At 52.6% G+C, this 19,064-nt stretch overlaps 6 protein-coding genes and 2 non-coding genes across 8 annotated transcripts; 4 read left to right on the top strand and 4 right to left on the bottom strand.

Annotated features, from left to right (window-relative positions):
- Positions 1 to 549: 549 nt before the first annotated feature.
- B0H65DRAFT_66420 (uncharacterized protein) lies at positions 550 to 1,171 on the bottom strand. The gene is made up of 2 exons (XM_062831246.1): positions 1,131 to 1,171; positions 550 to 1,066 (listed from the first exon to the last, which is right to left on the bottom strand). Exon 2 carries the CDS (start codon positions 955 to 957, stop codon positions 688 to 690), a length of 270 nt encoding a protein of 89 aa, XP_062687426.1. The 5' UTR covers positions 958 to 1,066; positions 1,131 to 1,171; the 3' UTR covers positions 550 to 687.
- Positions 1,172 to 2,038: 867 nt separating this feature from the next.
- B0H65DRAFT_66369 (uncharacterized protein) lies at positions 2,039 to 3,762 on the top strand. Its single transcript, XM_062831244.1, has one exon. The coding sequence runs from the start codon at positions 2,124 to 2,126 to the stop codon at positions 3,627 to 3,629; it is 1,506 nt and encodes a 501-aa protein (XP_062687425.1). The 5' UTR covers positions 2,039 to 2,123; the 3' UTR covers positions 3,630 to 3,762.
- On the bottom strand, positions 3,741 to 6,056 carry B0H65DRAFT_66379 (uncharacterized protein). The gene is made up of 4 exons (XM_062831245.1): positions 5,197 to 6,056; positions 4,128 to 5,118; positions 4,006 to 4,070; positions 3,741 to 3,950 (listed from the first exon to the last, which is right to left on the bottom strand). Exons 1-4 carry the CDS (start codon positions 5,770 to 5,772, stop codon positions 3,852 to 3,854), a joined length of 1,731 nt encoding a protein of 576 aa, XP_062687424.1. The 5' UTR covers positions 5,773 to 6,056; the 3' UTR covers positions 3,741 to 3,851.
- Positions 6,057 to 6,501: 445 nt separating this feature from the next.
- Positions 6,502 to 6,574, bottom strand: B0H65DRAFT_t35. Its single transcript has one exon. It is a non-coding gene; the product is annotated as a tRNA-Arg (tRNA).
- A 529-nt stretch (positions 6,575 to 7,103) lies between these two features.
- On the top strand, positions 7,104 to 8,144 carry B0H65DRAFT_66349 (NUDIX hydrolase domain-like protein). Its single transcript, XM_062831243.1, has 3 exons — positions 7,104 to 7,437; positions 7,553 to 7,758; positions 7,827 to 8,144. The coding sequence occupies exons 1-3, from the start codon at positions 7,335 to 7,337 to the stop codon at positions 8,046 to 8,048; spliced, it is 531 nt and encodes a 176-aa protein (XP_062687423.1). The 5' UTR covers positions 7,104 to 7,334; the 3' UTR covers positions 8,049 to 8,144.
- A 1,937-nt stretch (positions 8,145 to 10,081) lies between these two features.
- Positions 10,082 to 13,470, top strand: B0H65DRAFT_66328 (fungal-specific transcription factor domain-containing protein). The gene is made up of 4 exons (XM_062831242.1): positions 10,082 to 10,407; positions 10,497 to 11,045; positions 11,099 to 11,461; positions 11,515 to 13,470. The coding sequence occupies exons 1-4, from the start codon at positions 10,189 to 10,191 to the stop codon at positions 13,354 to 13,356; spliced, it is 2,973 nt and encodes a 990-aa protein (XP_062687422.1). The 5' UTR covers positions 10,082 to 10,188; the 3' UTR covers positions 13,357 to 13,470.
- An 887-nt stretch (positions 13,471 to 14,357) lies between these two features.
- On the top strand, positions 14,358 to 17,412 carry B0H65DRAFT_439215 (uncharacterized protein; the record flags this gene model as incomplete). The annotated part of the gene is made up of 3 exons (XM_062825398.1): positions 14,358 to 14,686; positions 14,745 to 16,999; positions 17,054 to 17,412. The coding sequence occupies 3 exons, from the start codon at positions 14,358 to 14,360 to the stop codon at positions 17,410 to 17,412; spliced, it is 2,943 nt and encodes a 980-aa protein (XP_062687421.1).
- A 1,136-nt stretch (positions 17,413 to 18,548) lies between these two features.
- Positions 18,549 to 18,649, bottom strand: B0H65DRAFT_t34. The gene has a single exon. It is a non-coding gene; the product is annotated as a tRNA-Leu (tRNA).
- Between the last annotated feature and the right edge of the window lie 415 nt (positions 18,650 to 19,064).

The following is a 19,064-nucleotide window of genomic DNA, read 5'->3' as shown; positions in this document are numbered from 1 at the left end:
GGACTTCCGCTTAAGAACCCAGAAACTTTGACAGACAATGAGGTGTGTGACTACATCAGTTTCTTCACAGCCAATAGGCAGTTGGCTATGACGGACAGGGGATACTTTGGTGTTGTTCCTCAAAGATCTTCGGTTGGAGATCAGGTCTGTTGTTTTCTGAGCGCCGGTGTTCCGTTTGTCCTGAGGGATAGGGATGATGGAACCTACTCGCTGATTGGGGAATCGTATATATACGGTTTGATGGAGGGAGAGGCCTTTGGCGGGGCGGACAAGGCGAATGACATGATGGAGACTCAGGATACGGTACCCATTGATCCACTCCAGGACTTCTTCATCTCTTGATGGCTGGCGAGGCACCGACCCGGCATGTACGGGGTGCTGTAAATAATGTCGATTACTATTACTTAGGGCTGTTAGGTAGAGATATAACTGCAAGTCGAGCCTTACCTCGCATCAGGTTTGTATGCTGTGACCCCGATACCCATTGTCCAACAGAACCAACGCAGCGATGCTCTAACTGGTAGCCTCCCTGCATCACGAGTGGAAACTACGTCCAGAAAGAAAGTAGAAGAAAATAACCATACCCAATAGCGCCACCAGGATCAGAAATGTGCTGCAGCATATATCTGCCATGGTCCGCAAGCGTTGTCTTTGCGCTCCTATGTCACTGTCCGTCTCTTTCTGCCACTAGTAGAGTCCCTGGAAGCTACCCGTGCCATCTTGGGAGTCGTAGCTTTGCTGGTCGAGGTCAAAGCTCTGAAGGCTTGTTTGCAAGGCTTTTTGTGGAGTTCGTGGGAGGGGTTCTTGAACCAACGTTGATTCTGAAGGTGCCTCTTCGGAGTGGATAGATGCTTCCAGCCTAGAAGGAGATGCTGGTATAAGTGTGAAGCTGGGGCGTGGCAGAGGCGGATGTGCAGATTGTGCTGTCAACTGCGGCATAGTGTGACTTTCAGACATGGTCGTTGTGTTTCGAGGACCTTTCCAGTACCCACAACGGGCCCTCAGGAGGAGGCAAGAGAGAGTTGCGATCGGGTACGAAGAGCGTTAGGCAGGGAGAGGAAGTCTACTGTAGGATAATGGTAGTCAGCAACGATGGTTCTGAGGCGAGACAGTTCGGTCGTGGTACTTACACTTTGAGGAACGCGTTGTCGTGGTTCAAACCTAAAGCTCGACTCGGACGTCGGCTCGGATGTGGAGGTATCTCAAATGCCGCCTTCGAACTCGCAACAAGGATGGAAAGGTATCAGCGGAGTTGATCTGGTGACAATGTGAGGGAGGACCAGGCGTGGGTTATCGATCGAGTCTTGTGATGGAACTAAGTTATGCTGGAAGATGAACTAAGGTATCCCAGAGAAGAGACAACTGGAGAACCTCCCGGCAAACCCCAGAGCATCATGACCCCTCCGTTTTCAAGTTCGAGTCTTTTTGCCTTGTCAACTGCGTGTTGTTCTTTCCTGTTTTTGTCAAAAGTAAAGAAACGAAAGATGGAAAGATCCGGATGGAAAATGCAAATGATACCTAGAAAAAGGTGCACTGCAACCCCGCGCGACTTCCACTTCCAGGTACCTTACCGCTTGCCCTGGCATTGTAGGGCAGCACTGGCAGGCACTGGCAGGGTGCCTGGGCGGATCTTGCCGTCTGACGTAGCGTAGGTACCGGCAACAAGGTGTACAGTGCTGGGTGAGAACCTTAAATGCCCTGACCCAGCTTCTTTCTCCAAACTCCACCCACCGGCCCCGATTTCTATTTTCTCCTCATGACCCACATGATGAAGAAACACCAAACCATTGTCATCGTCGGGAGCCCTCCAAGACACATTATTGCCGCAACAACAAACACACAACGGCCGGAATGATCCCGACAATGGCGCCAATTGGGAAGCAGCTGAATCACTCCCGCCAACGGATCGGCTCCGTGATGGACAGCAAGACTGGGATTGCACAGACCACATAACCCCACACGCTGGCAAACCTCGGCCGGGGCGAGAGATTTGGCCATGTTCTTGTGAACGCGCTGTCAATATTTAAACGCCCATCCAACCCTCCTCCGCCCGGCCCCCGTCCGTTGCGCGCTTGTATACCCGACCCCCGGCCGAAGTGCTACACCGAAGCGACCCACGCATCATGGCTTCCGAAGACTCCACTTTCGACATCATCATCACCGGCGCCGGTCTGAGCGGCATCAACGCCGCCTACTTGCTGCAATCCGAGCTGCCTAACCACTCCTTCACTGTCCTTGAGTCACGCGACCATATCGGCGGAACATGGGCTTTCTGGAAGTATCCTGGCGTCCGCTCCGACAGCGCCATGGCCCTATTCGGCTTCCCTTGGTACCCGTGGACCGAGGGCACCAACATGGCTGATGCCCATCTCATCAAGAAATACATGGAGGGCGCTGCTGCGTCCCAGGGTATCGACAAGAAGATCCGCTTCAACCACCGCGTCACTTCAGAGAGCTGGAGCAGCGAGGAGCAGAGATGGACGTTACACGTCGATGTCACTTCCGGTGACGGCACCGTTCTCGAGAAGAAGATCTTCAAGACGCCATGGCTAGTCAACGCCACCGGGTACTACAGCTACGAGAAGCCCCGGCCCACTGTCATTCCCGGCATCGAAAGGTTCCAGGGTGAAGTGGTACATCCCCAATTTTGGAATGACGAGGTGCAGTACGATAACAAGCGCATCATCATCATCGGCTCAGGTGCCACCGCTATCACCCTCCTTCCCGCCCTCGCCAAAACTGCCAAGCATGTCACTATGCTGCAGCGTAGTCCATCATATGTCGTCAGCTTGCCAGCTAGAGACAAACTTATGCAGTTTATGGAAAGGTTCATGCCAATCCAGTGGGCGGGAAAGATCAACTGGTGGATCAGGATGGTCGCTGAGACTCTCTCTGTCCAGCTGCTTCTGAACTTCCCCAACTGGGGAAGGAAGTCTGTCGTTGACGCGATGCGCAGGCAGCTTCCCAAAGGTTTCGATGTCGACAAGCACTTCAACCCTCGGTACAATCCCTTCGAGCAGCGCTTGTGCCTTTGTCCACGGGGAGACTTCTTCGAGGCTTTGCGTGGCCCCAACGCTTCCGTTGTTACCGATCATATCGAGACCGTCACCGAAAACGGCATTTTGCTCAAGTCCGGCGAGACCCTCGAGGCCGACATGATCATCACCGCCACTGGTCTATACATGAGTTTACTTAACAAAATCGACGTTTTTGTGGATGGTGTCCGCATCAATGATACCATCGGCCAGCGGTACATGTGGAACGGAGTCATGCTCGAAGGTATCCCCAACACAGGCGTTATCACCGGATATGTGGCAGCCACTTGGACTCCTGGTGCCTCCACAAGGACACAACAGTTCATCAAGGTCATTAAACATGCGGAAAAGACGGGAGCTACCATTGCCACCCCTTATATCGACGAGGCCAAGCGTGCACGACTTCCCAAGGAACCCTGTATTCCCAACAGCTCGACCTACATCGCAGAAGTTCGTGACCGACTTCCTCTTGTCGCCAATGTGGGTCCTTGGAGGAACGGAAAGAACTGGTTGGAGGATGCCATCCGGTTGTGGTTCGGATGGGTCACAACTGGTATGCGGTTCACTTCATGGAACCGGGCCAAGAGCGACTAAGTTATCGCCTGTCCTCCAGTTTTGGAAAGTGGTGTAAAAACGCCTGGCATCTCCAGTTGGGCGAGTGCTTTTGCGCCATGCTGAGTCCTGACATATCCAGATCCTTACCCTATAAAACCAAAGAAATAGTAATGTAATCCATCCAACCTCCATTTCTCCGTTTACGGGTTCTGGAATGTCCCAGTCACCTTCTGGATGATCGAGAATGTTTTTGTCTCCTTTTTAGCCGTCGTACTCTTGGTTCTCTCTCAGATGGCGGAACCCCCTAGGCCATATACCTTGCTTGCCTGGGGATAGAATGCCCTTGGGGTCCAGAGTGTCCTTTCCAACATGGTAAGTCTTTCCTCATTCGTATACTTGACTGGTGAAGACTTACCTTGATGTTCTCAACAAAGCGGTTGTAGGCGTGTCCGTTGAAGTCGTTCAAGCCCGCAATCAGATCTGTCAAGTGACGCATCAGCAACTCTTCGATCCTGCTCTCGACACGCCAACGCTCACCCATGTGGTTGACATGCGCTCTGTACATGCCATACCCCCTCTCCTTCGCTACCTCATGAAGGCCATAATACAGCTTTTTGATCTTCTGTTTTTGCACAGGATCCGTCTGGTCCCAGGTAAACATATTCATCAACACCACATGCCTCTCATGCATGAAGAAATCCGCCATCAGCTCCACTCCGTTCTCCTCGCAAATCGGCTTACTCTTCTTCATCCACTCCATCACCAGCTTCCCCGACGACGGGATCACCGGCGCATAATCCCCATGCGCCGCCTTCCCATCCGTCTTGCTCTTCGGAATCGGCCAGTTGATCAACGGCAAACTCCAAAGCTGCGGCACACCAACAAACATGCTCCCATGTTCCACCGGCACCTTACCCGCATTCACCCCTTCTTCATCAGCATACAACGTCCCCGAGATCGTCCCCGTAGGCGCCTTCTTCGCCAACACCTCCTTGATCTCCTCAAACTGCGCCTTCACCACCTTCCTCGGCCCGTACAGCCCCCATCGCGCATACCAATGCCCATACCCCGTCTCCAGCCTCAGCTCCTCCAGCCGCCAATCCGGAATTGGTCCTTCTCCCTTCCAGTAATCCTCTCTCCTGCCAGCGATACACAACGTCTCAATCAACGAAGTGAACCACACACAACTCGGGATCGTTCCATTGCGCCGCATCTCGCCAAAGGCGTCGACCATGACTTCCAGGTCGTCGAAGAAGGGCATGCTGAAGCTACACGACATGAACGCCTGCGGCTGTGGTTGCAGCCAGATGGACATTTTGGTGACGACTCCCAGGTTGGATTGCAGGAAGAGGCCCTCGATGGAGGGGCCGTAGGTGAATTTCGACAAGAAAGCGTTGGGCGAGTCGTTGGCGGTTATCCCCCATTGTCCGGTACGGACGAGGTCGCCGGAGGCGAGCATGACTTCCATGCCGGCGATGGATTGGTGGTGGGTGAAGAGGGCGCCGAAGCCGGTGCCGCGGTCTAGGGTCTTGAGGTCGCTTTTGTTAGCATACATCGGTCGTCGTTCAACACGGTAAGAGGGAAGGGGAGGAAAAGAAAGACTCACATTCCCCATCACACTCCCCCACCCCAAGCTCGCCGTGCTCGGCCACACCTTCTTTCCGTGCTCAACACAATGCCGATACAAGTCAATAAACGTCACACCGGGCTCCACGACCGCGTAGTGGAATTGATCATTAACTTCGATAATCTTGTCCATTCTGTGCAAATCCAGCGCCACGGAGCCGTTCACTCGCGGTGCCGGCCCGCCATATCCCAAGTTCTTGCCCCTCGAAAAAGTCCACAGCGGGATGGTGAACTCGTTGGCAATCTTCAGTATGGCGCTCAGCTGGTCTGTGGAGCTGGGGCAGACGGCTGCGCTGGGGACTTTGCGCTTGTCCGTTGCTGACTCGGCCTCGTGAAGGTCGTATGGGTCGATGTAATCGGACATCGCAGAGTCGATGAGGACGGCGTCTTGGTCGAGGACGGAGACGAAGGCTTGGATGGCTTTGGTCCAGGTTTCTTGGGTGATGCCGGGTGGGAGGACGGGGTTGATGGGATAGCGGGGGGTGCGCTCGTAGGTGGCTTGGTGAGCGGCTTCGTATTCGGGGTCGGGGTAGGTTGGGGGGATTTCGGTTGACATGTTTGCGGTTGGTGGTCAGGATTCTCGGGCAGTGTGAGAAGCGTGTGTGATGATCTGGACTGCAAATATGGGGTTGATGAGGTGTTTTTTTACGGGTTGCAGACGGTAGGTATCACAACTACCGCCAGACCTAGACCCCTCCCGCTTTCCCCTCATTGTTGTTTGTGGCTTTCAATACCACATATATATGTTATAGCCAGCGGGTAATATGGACTGAACCATGAACTACATCCGTCTGGGATCCGCTAAAGGCTTTCGGCAATAAATCTGGCCAGAAATAAACTGTGTCGGATTCCAACGAAACATGCAGGGTCCTGCGGTATCAGTCCGAGGAGCCCAAAGGAGTAGGGTCTCTCTCGCTGTAACGCGGCTTTCCCAACTTGGGCGCAGGCGGATTCCGAAGTCCCGATGTGTGATAAAATCGAGAGGAAGGGTTGGGTAGATGATGGAAAGTTGGTTTGAGGTAAACGCCCAATATGGTGTCGGTGATGTATCACATCATGGTCCTGTTTTTGAACAAAGCAAATGGCGTGTGAAGGACCACACAACCTTCCACGATAAGCGGCACCTCACTTGAGATACGGAAACCGGCATGATATTGCACAAACTACTAAAATTCGCACATAGCAATGACGATGACCAAAGGTGAAACGAAGATCAGGCAAAAAGTAAAAAGACAAGGAAGGGAAAAGATCAAAAGGAATGCAAAAACACAAAAAAGAGGATGAAAGCCCGACGTGGGAATCGAACCCACAGCCTCAAGATTAGAAGTCTTGCGCGCTACCGATTGCGCCAGCCGGGCTGTTGTTGCTGAATTTTGGCCGGGTTTATGCCCCATAAGGTGGCCTTCCCGCAGAACTGCTTTGTCAGCCGGCTAGGTGTTGACGGCCAAAATTTCTCCCTCCCAGGACTCTCAGGAACGAATTGTTTTTTTTTGCTCCACCAAAAAAACATGGAGCTCCAAAACATGGGTGCACCATGATGCAAATCCGTCCACTGACGTTGCCGCTATTTCAGTCCGCTTTCAGTCCGTTTTCAATCGGCAAGGAGTCCAAGCCAAGACATTGACAGGCGGATGCAAGCTGCGGCAAGTGGAATAAAAAACTCTCCGTCATGTTCGCTTCAAGGAATAGTTTAGCTTGGCGCGGTTGGCTTTTCTGATGTTGTTGCACAAAGGATACGGGCGGTTGGACAGGTCCCCTTTTGGGAGGCGCACAGAGCTTGTGACGGAACTGCCCTGGCGGGCGTTCTGGTAGGCGACTCCTGGGCGTAGGGGTGCGGCGCAGCGTGCGCGGGGTCTTGCCCGCGTGCCTGCGCGGGGATGTCGGGCACAGCCGGAGCCTGGGCCGTCAGCCCCGGAGGGGCATTGTTGATTGTTCTACTTTCGAGTCACGTCGTCGCGGCGGCGTCTAAGTTTCTTTATCCTGGAATTTGAGACTGGCTGACAGCGCGTAGAAGAAAACTAGAAAAGCAGCACAGCGGCCTGTAGCGATATCACTTACCGAGAAAAATCAGCACAGAAACGCCATCCGAAGAAGAAGCACATCGAACAAATTTAGCAAATGGCATCGCAACAACATGTCGTCCGGGTGGGCGTCGCGGCGATCATCAGCGATGCGGAGGGGAAGATGGTGGTGGGAGTGAGAAAGGGGTCCCATGGAGCCGGTACGTACCTCCCACGTCTAGACAGTCCTTCAGCTCTTCCCCTTTCCCTGTTCGTTACACGGACTTCCTAACAGCATCGCTTTGCTTACATGGACCACCTCTAACTGGACAACAGGAACATTGCAATTTCCCGGTGGCCATCTCGAAGTCGGCGAGAGATCCTTTGACTGCGCCGTAAGGGAGACGCTGGAAGAGACGGGCCTGGAGGTCATCGCTAAGAAGACTGTGACCTTCACCGAAGATTACTTTGATGCGGAGAACAAGCACTACATCACCATCTTTGTCTCTTGCAAGAGGCGTGATGAGCAGGAGCAACCTGTGGTAAGTCTTGCCAGCCAGTTGTCCAGACTTTGGAAGAATGTGTACGCTAACCTGGTTGTCTTCTCCAGATAATGGAGCCAAAGAAGTGTGAGAGCTGGACGTGGAGAAGTGAGGCTGAGCTCAGGGAGATCATGGCCACTGAAGACGGCAAGAAGCGACTCTTTTTGCCCATCGTCAACTTGTTCGAGCACGACCGCCGGTTCAAGGAGCATGGCAGTCTGACGGATTTTCTTAGAGAATCCGACTGCAGCGCATCGCCCTCTGAGACAGAAATATGCAGTTCGCTATGATGAGGATGCAGCCAGCTCGTGTTATGTTTACATCCGAGTGGTGGCCATGGCCAGGGAAAAGGGGGAGGGCCCGTGCGCCTGGTGTCCATAACGTCGAGCGTCGACGCTGATCCAGGGTTTGAGCGAGATATCTCTGGAGTTCTGGGGTTCTTTTTTTGTTACAGCTGGATCTGGCAATTAGTTTCCTCCGAATGAAGTTGAGGATGCGGCGGCTCGGGTGGATATGGCTGATATGCTATGGTTTGTTTGGTCCCCTTTCTGTTCTTCATTTTTCACCCAAGCCATCTCCACTCTCGTTCCGATCACAGCCTAGACGGTCTTGGGACGGTCTTGGGACGGGCCTGGACGTGACCGTATTTCAAAACAAGCATCGCCCATTTCTTGAGAACCTCGATGTTCTGGATGGCTGTGGATCCTCGTGTCCGTTGTGATGTGCAAGACTTGTTGGGCAACGCAGAGCACGTAGGGGTTTCTCAACCCGTTAGAGTGTCTGGTGGACCTTGCCCCTCCAAGAAAGTTCAAGGCCAAGCGGACTTGTTACCCATGTGGTTTTGATCTCTGCGCTCGAGGCAAGATGAGTGCTAGCCGCTCAAATAATATCTCATTCATCATTGTCTTGCTCAAAGACTCGTTGAGCCGCAAGCTTTCGTGTCCAGGAGGGGACTCAGGGGGGGCATAGACTTGTAGCCAGCTGAGCTTCCCTTCTTCTCACCACTCTTTTCATGAGGCCTGGTCATTGAAGGAAACGAAGATAACCTCCACTGCGCAGCAACGGAGAATTTTTGACCAAAGAAAAAGACGGTGAATGAATCACGCAAGAAAGAATTTATCACATGACACCGCAGAGATGAAGTGTTATCAGATAGACTAGAAAACGAAAAGAAGGTTCTTTTGACATCCATTAGCCGGTCGGCTCAGGTACGTACACCGTGCAGATTGCATCACTAAAAATGTTTCAACCAGGATAACTTTTTTCTTTCTTTTTTCTTTTGGTGTCGACAGCACGGGCCTTGGTCGAATTCGACAACCGACATACCAATTACCAAGGCACTGAGTCACCAAAAATATCACGGTCTACTTACATAGATTATACTTTCCGATAAACCCTATCATTGACCGCCCTCTTTCCGCCTCTTTGGAGAACACTAAAAGGCGCTAATCCGGGCAGGTCGGAGGACTATCGGACCCCTCGTCTGAGATTGGTTTCGCTTCTGGACTTTGAATTTTTGACCTGGTCTGCGATCCTCGGCCAGCGTGTTGCAGACCAGCCTCTACGCAATCACCCTGGCCCTGAAACTGGCGAAAACTGGAACGTGCACTTTGTTGTTCATCTCTTCAACATCCATCATCCATGCTGTGCCCGACAAATTGTGGACGGGACGATTTCTGCATCTTTCAATGTTGACAGATCTAGCCTAAATAGGCTAGCCCACCTCAGAAGGAAGCTCCGAGTTCCTTCTAACAGGGAGCCTAAGACTGTCAAAGCAGGTCTAGTTAAGGCAGTACCTGACACTGGCTAGCATCCCCACAAAAAGCAAAAGATCAGTCACTTTTTGCCCCACCCAGTGTCCCGAGGAATTGACTGCGCTCCCGTCTGGCGGCGTTGGTGCCGTGACGGGAGTGCGGGTTGTGAGTGGTGAGTGGCAGGCTGCAACGCTGTGCAAGGCCTGCTGCCACTCTTGCTAGGGTCACTCATTCTCGTCGATCTAGAAAACGCCCACGGCTTTCATCATCCAGCACACCACACAAAACGAACGGGCGCCCAGTGCATGTTCCCCTCCATCCCACCATTGCCCTGCCCGCCCTGAATGCTCCTCCACCGGACTCCTTCGCCACGGTGATCTTGTCATCGAAAACCCCATCTCCTGGCACCACCACTCCGCCAATTCCCGCCCCTCGCAGAGACCGACTCCAACCAAAACCATCAAGTCAGCAGGACTCTCCAGCTTGGATTCCACGTTGGCGCCATCCAGGACTGAGCTCTTTTCTCCTTCGACTCGAACCCGCGGCAGGCAGTCGAGCCATTAGTCGGGCTGCCAGTCAAGTTAGGCAGTGCTTCGTGGAGCTTCATCGTCCGAGTCGGGACGTCTACACCGAATCCGTCCTCCAACGCTCGCCGGGCACTCAAAGCTGCGTCATCATGCCTATCGACGACAACCAGAGCGCGATTAGCGTCGCCTCGGAGGGGAGTCCATGTGTCGACCACCCATCCATTGGGCCCTCCCACGATAGCTTCGACATTCACCAACATCATCTTGTCGCCCACCACCCGCCACCGGGCGCTTCTGTTTACCCCCCATCGGCCCCCTTTTCCGGTGCTCTGAACCCTCGGAGTTGTGTAACATGTCGGAGACGCAAGGTTTGTCTTTCGTCCGCTCCTCACGCCCCGTGCCGCCTCGTCCTTTCCGGGCCCGTCTGCATGTCGTGCACCCGCTGACACCTTATCAGGTTCGGTGCGACAAACATATGCCATGCTCCAACTGCCGGAGAGCACAGATTCCATGCATCTTCCCGGCCCCTGGTCGGGCGCCGCGGCGACCAAGACCAAAAGACCCGAATGCGCCGTCGAAACAACCTTCGAGCGAGCGGGAGCTGGAACTGATGAAGCGCCTGCGAAAACTCGAGGGAATTGTCGAAGAACTTAGCGGTCAGATCGAACTTGAGGCGGTGCGACACCCGCTTAGCTCCAGTAACTCTCCTGAAGGTACGGGAGTACACGATGCGGACGGCCACACGCCTGGTGCAACCCGAGCCGCCGATAAAGCTGGAACCCCGAACGGAAGCAATTTTGGCAAGAACTCGCCCTCCACTGGAACCGGTATGGGCACAGATAGGAGTGGCGCGCATGGCCTGCAGACACAACTCAACAGACCTCCTTTTGGCCCATTAAGGAGGATATCATCAGACATCCACAAACAGTTTGGTCGCTTGGTCCTCAATGAGAAGGGTGTCACCAGATATGTCAGCAGTGGATTCTGGTCTGCCATCAATGACGAGGTAGGGCGTTCCCTCTTGTTACTTCCCCATGCATAATACTCACCCAGACACAGCTCGACGAAATCCGTCGAGAAACAATCAATTGCGGCCACCATGATTCCGACGACTCCGACGACGAGGGTTCTCCCGAATCCGTTGACCAACCCGTCAGCCATTCAGATCATCAGTCTTTCATCTTCGGGTACCGCTCCGCCGATGTCGACTTAAGACCCCTGCACCCGCTCCCGTCGCAAATCCCCTTTATGTGGCAGGTATTCCAGGAAAACGTTGATCCAATACTCAAGGTGCTTCATGTCCCTTCGATGACCAAAACAATACGCCACGCCCGGAACAACATGGACAGCCTCACGCCTTCGACTGAAGCCTTGATGTTCGCCATCTACTATTCTGCCGTTGCCTCCATGGATAAAGATGAAGTATGCCCACCCCTGTTACTCTTTGTTTTTGGTCCTCTTCTCACATTGTATAGGCCAAAATGAACTTCGGCGCCGAAAAGGACTATCTCGTACAACAATATCGATTCGGTTGTGAACAGGCCCTAGCGAGAGCCAACTTTACGACGACGCCCGATATCACCCTCGCCCAGGCATTCCTCCTCTTCCTCATTCTCGTTCGCCGCCAGGATGACACGAGGTTCGCCTGGACCTTGACTGGCCTACTTATTCGCATCAGCCAGGCACTGGGCCTTCATCGTGACGGAACGAACTTCCCCAACATCAGCCCCTTCGAGGTCGAAATGAGGCGCCGTATCTTCTGGGCTGTATGTGTCTTGGATCTCCGCTCTGCCGAGGACCAGGGTACCGATCTCACTCTCGTCGACCGTACTTTTGATACACAGCTTCCTCTTAACGTCAACGACTCCGATATCTCGCCAGATATGAAGGATTTCCCCGAGTCACGAGACGGGCCGACGGACATGACCTTCTCCTTAATCCGGTACGAGATTTGCACTGTGGCGAGACGTTTGCACACGGCATCGTCCGCCATGGCGCCTGTCTGCCCGGTGGATGCTGAAAGCTCGCTAGAAGAGCGAGAGGAAATGCTTGCCGAGTTACACAGGCGTGTTGAGGAAAAGTACCTCCGGGATCGCTCTTGCCTGGATAATCCCATGTACTGGGTGGCTGCAAACATTGCGCGAGTCATGGTTGCCAAGATGACCCTGGTGATATACCAGCCCGTGCTGTTCCCAGGACCCGACAGTGAAGAGTTGTCGGATGAGCTACGGGAACGTCTCTTTAACTCCGCTATCGAAGTATTCGAGACGAACCACATCCTTAATACCAACCCAAAGTCCAAGCCATGGAGGTGGCTATTCCTGACATACACACAATGGCAAGCCGTGGCGTATCTCCTAATCGAAGTTTCGCACAAGGCTTGGGGCCCTGCGTCAGAGCGCGCTTGGGGTGCTCTGAACTCGGTGTATACAGCACCAAAAGAGTATGAGCTTGAGAAGCTTGCATCCCATACAGCTGTTTGGCTCCCTATCAAGAAGATGTACTTCAAGGCCAAGAGGCATCGTGAAGCGGAGACCGCCCGTCTTCGTGCCAATCCTCAAGCTGCCATGCAGCTCGAGCTGGAAGACCAGTCCAGACCCGCCCCGACCACTTTCGGAGCATTGTCAGTCACAGAGGAGATTAGCATCACAGTAGCCCGTGAGCGCTGGAGGAAACTCGTCAATGCGCCACCCTTACCAGTTGAGCCGGTGCCACCCCCGAGGCAGCCAACGCCCGAGATCCCCCAGACTGTACAACAGCAAACCAACGAAGTTCGCACTGATGACAACAGCCACCCTACCGAGAATATGGGTGTTCCAAAACCAGAGATGATGGACTTCCTAGACCCCACCATGGCCGACCAAGCTTTTAATCCCCAAGAATTCATTCCTTTATGGCGGGGACCTTCTTTCGACCCGAGTCGTCCACCTGTCTACGGATTTCCCAATGGCGACATTCCACGGATTGACAGCGCGGCGAACTTCAACCCTGCAACAATACCCGACTTCAATCGCAGCACCACACCGGCACCCGCAGGCGGTAATCAGCTGCACCACACGCCTGGTCCGGGGCCAAACATGAACACAGCTCGGGGGATGCAGGTACAGTCGCCCGTGAAAGACGAGAATGCCCCATGGTTATGGCCCGGTGCGGGGTTACCCGAAATGCTCCGGGTACCCAATTTCCAGGTCGAAGATATGGACGTTAATATGGACGAGAGTTTCGACTGGCAAAACTGGCAGGAGAGCCTTGGTAGGTTCGAGATGGAAACTAATGGCGGGTCAGCGGCCACCAGCACTTGGGGTCCAGCAATCTAGAAACCAAAAGGAGTAATAGTAGATGGAATGGCGTATTGGACGATCTTGTTTTTGGGTAATCCCTTGTTTGTTGGCTGGAGCATGTCAGTCTTTTTGGATGTCGCACTTTTGGAAAGCTAGGACGAGGCTGCTTTGTCTGTCTCACGAGTTATGTTATAGATACCCGTTGACCTTGCAAGCCCAGTACCTTTTCTGCTTTTCGCCTTTGGCGGTTGTTTCTCATTGGGATGGACTGTAGCAGTGGCCGAGATCATGTGCTCCTTTCCGTACAGCTAGGCTGCTTCGTGGAAGACCGAGACTCTCCAGCTACAGTCAGTGGCTTGCATCGTGTGGCTTCAGAACCGCACCACTCACGACGCGCGCCACTCGCGACGGTGGCATCGCAATCCACCGATGGATGTCATCGAGCGGAACTGATTTGGCGACTGCATCATACCGCTGACAAGCTGGGCACCCTTAGGAGCAAATCATCCATGTTGCACTGCATGACAGTACCCATGATTGGTCTGCCACGAAAACGCCCTCCATTCTCCCTTGGTCTGCGAACGGTAACGAAATGGACGAAAGTGGTTCTGGTCATGGCTGCCTAATATCAGGACTGTGGGACGCATTTCGTGCATTTACTCACACTCACGACCTTTCGGAGACTGGACCATTTCCATCGTGTTTGGCGACATTCCACTACGCGCTGCTAATGTATACGCCTCACAGAGACCCAGATCAATGAATCCATCCTCTGGCGCTCTACGCATTTGACTTCCCGCCGCACTCGATAAGCCGCCCTCAACCACATCAATCCCCTTGCCCTGACGGATACTATGGATCCTTTAAGCGCTCTATCGGTGGCAGCTGCAGTCGTGCAGTTTGTTGACTTCGGATTTGGCCTCGTCAAAAAAGTTTCAAATATTCGCAAAGATGCAGCTGTTGTTCACGAAAGGGTCGTGTAAATCGAGAGGCTTTCTGAGGAACTGCTTGAACTATCGGGACAAATCCAAGAGAGAATGGCGCTTCTTCAGCGGCCTGATGGTCTGCTCACCGTGGTGGAGATGCGACTTCTGGAAGCGTGTGACAACTGCAAGGCCATGGGGGAGCAGATCGCCGAGTCCATCCCTAAGATACAGGAGAAGGGAGTCAACAGTGTTAAAGTTGGTGTTTCTCCTCCTGCGCGGAAGGACCTGGTCGTTGGCGCTCTCAAAGACTGCAAATCGATGTATTCCGACTTTCGAAACGCTCTGCAACTCGTCCTGGCAGAAGGCCGCATTGTGGATCTAGAACGAAACCGCGAATCGACAAAGTCAACATTGATGCTGACGATGATCTCAAACTTATGGTACGTAATATCTTCTACACTTGTTCATTATTCCGTCTGCTAATTGACTTTGACCTAGGGAGCGTTCGACCCGAATGCAAAGACCGCCCCCCGAGTCCTCGAGTACGACGACTTCTGATACCGAAACACTTGGGCAACAACTTCAGTCGGACAGCGCACGCAAGAAATTCGAGTCATTGATGCATCCTGGTTCGGAACATATGCAACATCAAGATAGAGAAATTCCCTCATGGACGGAGCAACAGCTGAGCGACGTTGACTGTATCGAAACTCTTCTGCAACAATTAAACTTCGGATCACTGGAGAACCGCCATGAAGCCATACCGGAGGCGTACGAGAAGACATACAGCTGGATTTTTGAGCAGCCCCAAACACCTGGAAGCAATTCGGACCACCGTCTTTGGGGAGATTTTTCGAACTGGCTCGAACACGATTCAGAAGGCGTGTACTGGATTACCGGTAAACCGGGGTCTGGAAAGTCCACACTGATGAAATTCATCTTTGGCGATGAACGGATGAATGCACACCTACGCAAGTGGTCTGGTCCGAAACCGTTTTATACTGCCGCATATTTCTCCTGGAATGCCGGCGATGAGCTGCAGAAATCTCAGGAAGGCTTGTTGCGCAGTCTTCTTTACCAGATTATTCGACAGGCCCCTCAAGTTGCCCTCAGGTTGCTACCTAATCGATGGGCCATGCTCAAGCTGTTTGGCGTTAGCGCCGCACGCGATTTCCCTGCATGGAGCTATAAAGAACTTCGGGACTGTATGGCCTCGATAAAACACCTTACAAAGGACTTCAACCTCACCATTTTCATCGACGGATTGGACGAATTTGAGGGAGAACATGCTCAGCTTATAGACCTCATCAAGGATCTCCATCGTCAACCTGGCATAAAAGTTTGCGTCAGCAGTCGGCCGTGGAATGCGTTTCGTGACGCTTTCAGTGGTTGTCCCCAACTTCGCATGGAACTTCTCACCAAGAAGGATATGGAAGCATTCGTTCAGGGGAAATTCGACACCAACATAGCTATTGCAGAACTCCGGCACGACCAACCTACAATCACTGATGGGCTGGTGACAGACATTGTTCGAAAGTCTGATGGTGTTTTTCTTTGGGTCTCGCTGGTCACCGACTCGGTTCTTGGCGGGATTGTCGATGGCGACACGTTGGCCGATTCATATCAGCTACTCGACGAGCTTCCCAGTGATCTCAGCGATCTTTACGATAATCTCTGGTCTCGTGTTGAATCTGAACACAAAGGAGAAAGGGCTCAATTACTTTGTGTACTGGATAAGTACTCTCACTCAGAGTCAGAGTATTTCAGGCACGTGGAATATAGTGCTCCTTTTTTTGTTCAAGGTTTACATCAGACGCTTCTCTGGTTTTCGGTATTGGAAGCAAAATCTCCGTTTTCCGCGGGAACCTTTGCAAGGCGACTGCACAGCCGTACGAAAGGACTTTTAGAAATCAAGCCGTCAGGCTATATTGACTACTTGCACCGGACGGCACACGATTGGATTACAGCGAGATGGGAGGAAATCCAATTTGAAGTCCCACCAGATTTCGACGCACATATGGCGTTGGTGACAGGTTTAGCAAGCACTGTTCACTCGGCGATATATGGATTCTGCTGTGGCGACTCGTATACTTGGATACTTTTGGCTTTTTATCACCTCTCCATGGTTTCAGAGCAGCATCGCAATCGTTCATTTGCAGAAATTGACAGGCTGGCAGACGAGATAAGGAACGCGGCCTTCAAGGAAGCATCGGCTGGTAGTGACCAATCTCGCTACCAAGGTTGTTGGGTTTCCTCCGACCGCCAGAGTTGCAAAACCTTTGGTTTTGTCACTATGGCAGCCGCTCTCGGTGGCGCTGCTTTCCCATATGTTCAGGCCAAGATAATTGCTGAACCTGCTTACTACACCGTTGAAGGAAATAAGGAAGATCTTATCTGGTCTTTCGTCCTTGGAGAAAAATCGCCAAACATTTGGTCATGCATATCACATAAAGTACTGGATTTGACCGCGTACCAATACTTTGAAACCAGACTCGACCTCGCTAAACTATGGATGCGATGCGCCTTGAAAGGGACTAGGGATCGCGCAGCGCTGTCTTCGAAGTTGGCCAACCCACATGACGAACTGTTGGAAGCACCCTGCCAAAAATATGGAAAGAAGAAATGCCAAGTATGCTCAGGAGGCACGGCGTCGGCTCATCGTTGGAAGGAAGACTGCGCCGACTCAGATTTGTTGTTCCAGATTGGTTCCGCAAATAAGAAGACAGCGAGCCAGGTATATGTCTCATGGTTAGGTATAGGGTTATCAATCTTATGATGGATGGTTCGGCTCATATCTTGTTTACCAGTCCACAAAATAGTCAATCCCCTCTGTGATCGCGCTAGACGCTGCTCCAAAATGATCCTGTCCAGCATATTCCCTCAGCTGCAAATCCTTCATCCTCTTGCTGCCTTCAACCCGATAGAACAGCTCGCGAGTATAATCCGTCATCTGGAAGCTCTGGATTATAGCCTTGCGCTCCTGGAACGCCTCCTCCGTCTCAGTCCTCCTCTGAACCGGGAACTGTTCCAGCGCGCCATATCCGATGAAGAACTTCGGCTTCGTCTCTGTCTCCGGAGTCGAACCCGTGCCAGCAGTCCCATTACCCAATTTCGCCGTCACCTGATTCAAGATCGAGCCATTTGTTCCAGTATATCGCCGGACTAACCGAGAAGAAAGTGTCGAACCAATCCGGACGGGTGGTCAGTGCATAGATGGTGAAGATCCCACCCCATGAGTGGAGTCCGTACAGCGCCTCACGGGTGAACTCGACGTTGGGGAAGACGGTATCGTGCACCCACCCACGGACGGAGAACCTCGTCGATGAACTTGATGAAGTCATCTGCGCCGGCGGGGATGTCCTCGGGCTTAGGGAGAGGCCGACGGAAGTCAACAGCTCGTTTGAGTTAGCCCGTAAACGGCGTCAGTCAGTAAGCGGGTAGCCAGCCGATGCTGACTACGACGCTGTCGGGCTGGGGCGAATTCGACTTCGTTGCGCCGCTTGAAGGCTTCGGACTTCGGAGGCGGTCATGCCCAGGGCGTTACCGTCGAGGAGGTACCTACCTTTTGTCATGGCGTTAGTTTTGTGATCACTTCCACTTTCAGTTTTCATAAAGCTGACTCGAACGCCGGAATTACATGGCAAGAGCGGGCTTAGCCATCTCACGAGACTCCCACTTTGAAGGGCCATGAGATTTGGGATCTGGTACTCCTTTTGCTTGATGGCGTTGCTGACGTTCCATAGGGCGTGCGGTGTTGGCAAATACCGTGGGAAGGAAAGAAGGATACCTAGGGGGCGAATGTCCAGTTGCCTAGAGACACCATGATGATGTCCAACGCCTGGACCTGAAGCTGGGTGAACTTGCAAGTGTGATGAGGTTATGAAGACACATGAGGGCCAGTCTTTGTGTGCAGAAGCTGATGGTTTATATACCATCTGACATTCCCGCTTCTCTAGTCCCATAGGAGGGAGGTTGGTTCAGCTCTTGAGGTAGCACCGCAGCGTCAACCTAAGCATCGAAGAATTGGATGGTGAAGTGCGAGTGCCGCTCAGCTCGGACTTAACAACCGGTTGTTGCTTGGATTTGTTATTGCATCTTTGGTGCTTAGAAGCAACTACCAAGACTTTTTGTCATGCGCTATACGCTCCGAAGGAGGCCATTATTAGCGAGCCAAGAAAATAACATGGCGTAGAATAGATGCTGATATGAGTATGCGTTGTTCCTTAGGGAAGACATGGTAAAAGAAGAAAAAAAGGTAGCGAAAGTAATACTGCTAGAAAGAAAAGAAAAAAAGAAAAGTTGTGACAAGAGTGGGATTCGAACCCACGCCCTTTCGGACCACGGATTTCTCGGATTAAGGGTTTACCTTAACGTGGCGCCTTAGACCGCTCGGCCATCTTGCCCTGCTGATGCTGAACGGGCTCAAAATGATTATTTATAAGTGATGAAATTTGTAGTGAAAGGACTTCCGGTCTGCGGAACGGCAGTGTTAGGCACAGCGGCCCCTCGCAGGACGTAACAAGAGTTACAACCCATCACCTTCTCTTCCTCTTCTTGCCGTTCAATTCCAGTAATTCAACAACTATTATTTCTGCTTCAGGCAATTGTACTCGAATTCGGCGTCATTCCTCAGATAACGCGCGCCATTAAGTCCCTGCTGTGCCGGGAAGTCGTGCGCCACCTCGCCTGCCTCGGTCGCCCACCCAAAATTTCGTTGCTCCAGAAAACCTCCCGAGAGCTCTTTGACCGGCCCGGACTAACCAATCCGTCTACTTCAACTTCATCCGCGGTTTCTTTTTGAATATCGCCAAACTCTAC

The sequence above is a fragment of the Neurospora tetraspora genome, assembly GCF_033439725.1.
Source record: "Neurospora tetraspora strain CBS 560.94 chromosome Unknown B0H65scaffold_1, whole genome shotgun sequence".
Lineage (NCBI taxonomy): Eukaryota > Fungi > Ascomycota > Sordariomycetes > Sordariales > Sordariaceae > Neurospora > Neurospora tetraspora.
This window is presented reverse-complemented; position numbering and strand designations above follow the sequence as displayed.

Coding starts and splice junctions, on each gene's coding strand:
- B0H65DRAFT_66420 (XM_062831246.1), bottom strand. CDS start 957: ATGTCTGAAAGTCACACTATGCCGCAGTTGACAGCACAATCTGCACAT.
- B0H65DRAFT_66369 (XM_062831244.1), top strand. CDS start 2,124: ATGGCTTCCGAAGACTCCACTTTCGACATCATCATCACCGGCGCCGGT.
- B0H65DRAFT_66379 (XM_062831245.1), bottom strand. CDS start 5,772: ATGTCAACCGAAATCCCCCCAACCTACCCCGACCCCGAATACGAAGCC. Junction 5,119..5,196: donor GGGGGAGTGTGATGGGGAAT/GTGAGTCTTTCT, acceptor AGCGACCTCAAG/ACCCTAGACCGCGGCACCGG. Junction 3,951..4,005: donor GCTTTGTTGAGAACATCAAG/GTAAGTCTTCAC, acceptor CATGTTGGAAAG/GACACTCTGGACCCCAAGGG.
- B0H65DRAFT_66349 (XM_062831243.1), top strand. CDS start 7,335: ATGGCATCGCAACAACATGTCGTCCGGGTGGGCGTCGCGGCGATCATC. Junction 7,438..7,552: donor AAAGGGGTCCCATGGAGCCG/GTACGTACCTCC, acceptor ACTGGACAACAG/GAACATTGCAATTTCCCGGT. Junction 7,759..7,826: donor ATGAGCAGGAGCAACCTGTG/GTAAGTCTTGCC, acceptor TGTCTTCTCCAG/ATAATGGAGCCAAAGAAGTG.
- B0H65DRAFT_66328 (XM_062831242.1), top strand. CDS start 10,189: ATGCCTATCGACGACAACCAGAGCGCGATTAGCGTCGCCTCGGAGGGG. Junction 10,408..10,496: donor TAACATGTCGGAGACGCAAG/GTTTGTCTTTCG, acceptor ACACCTTATCAG/GTTCGGTGCGACAAACATAT. Junction 11,462..11,514: donor CCTCCATGGATAAAGATGAA/GTATGCCCACCC, acceptor CACATTGTATAG/GCCAAAATGAACTTCGGCGC.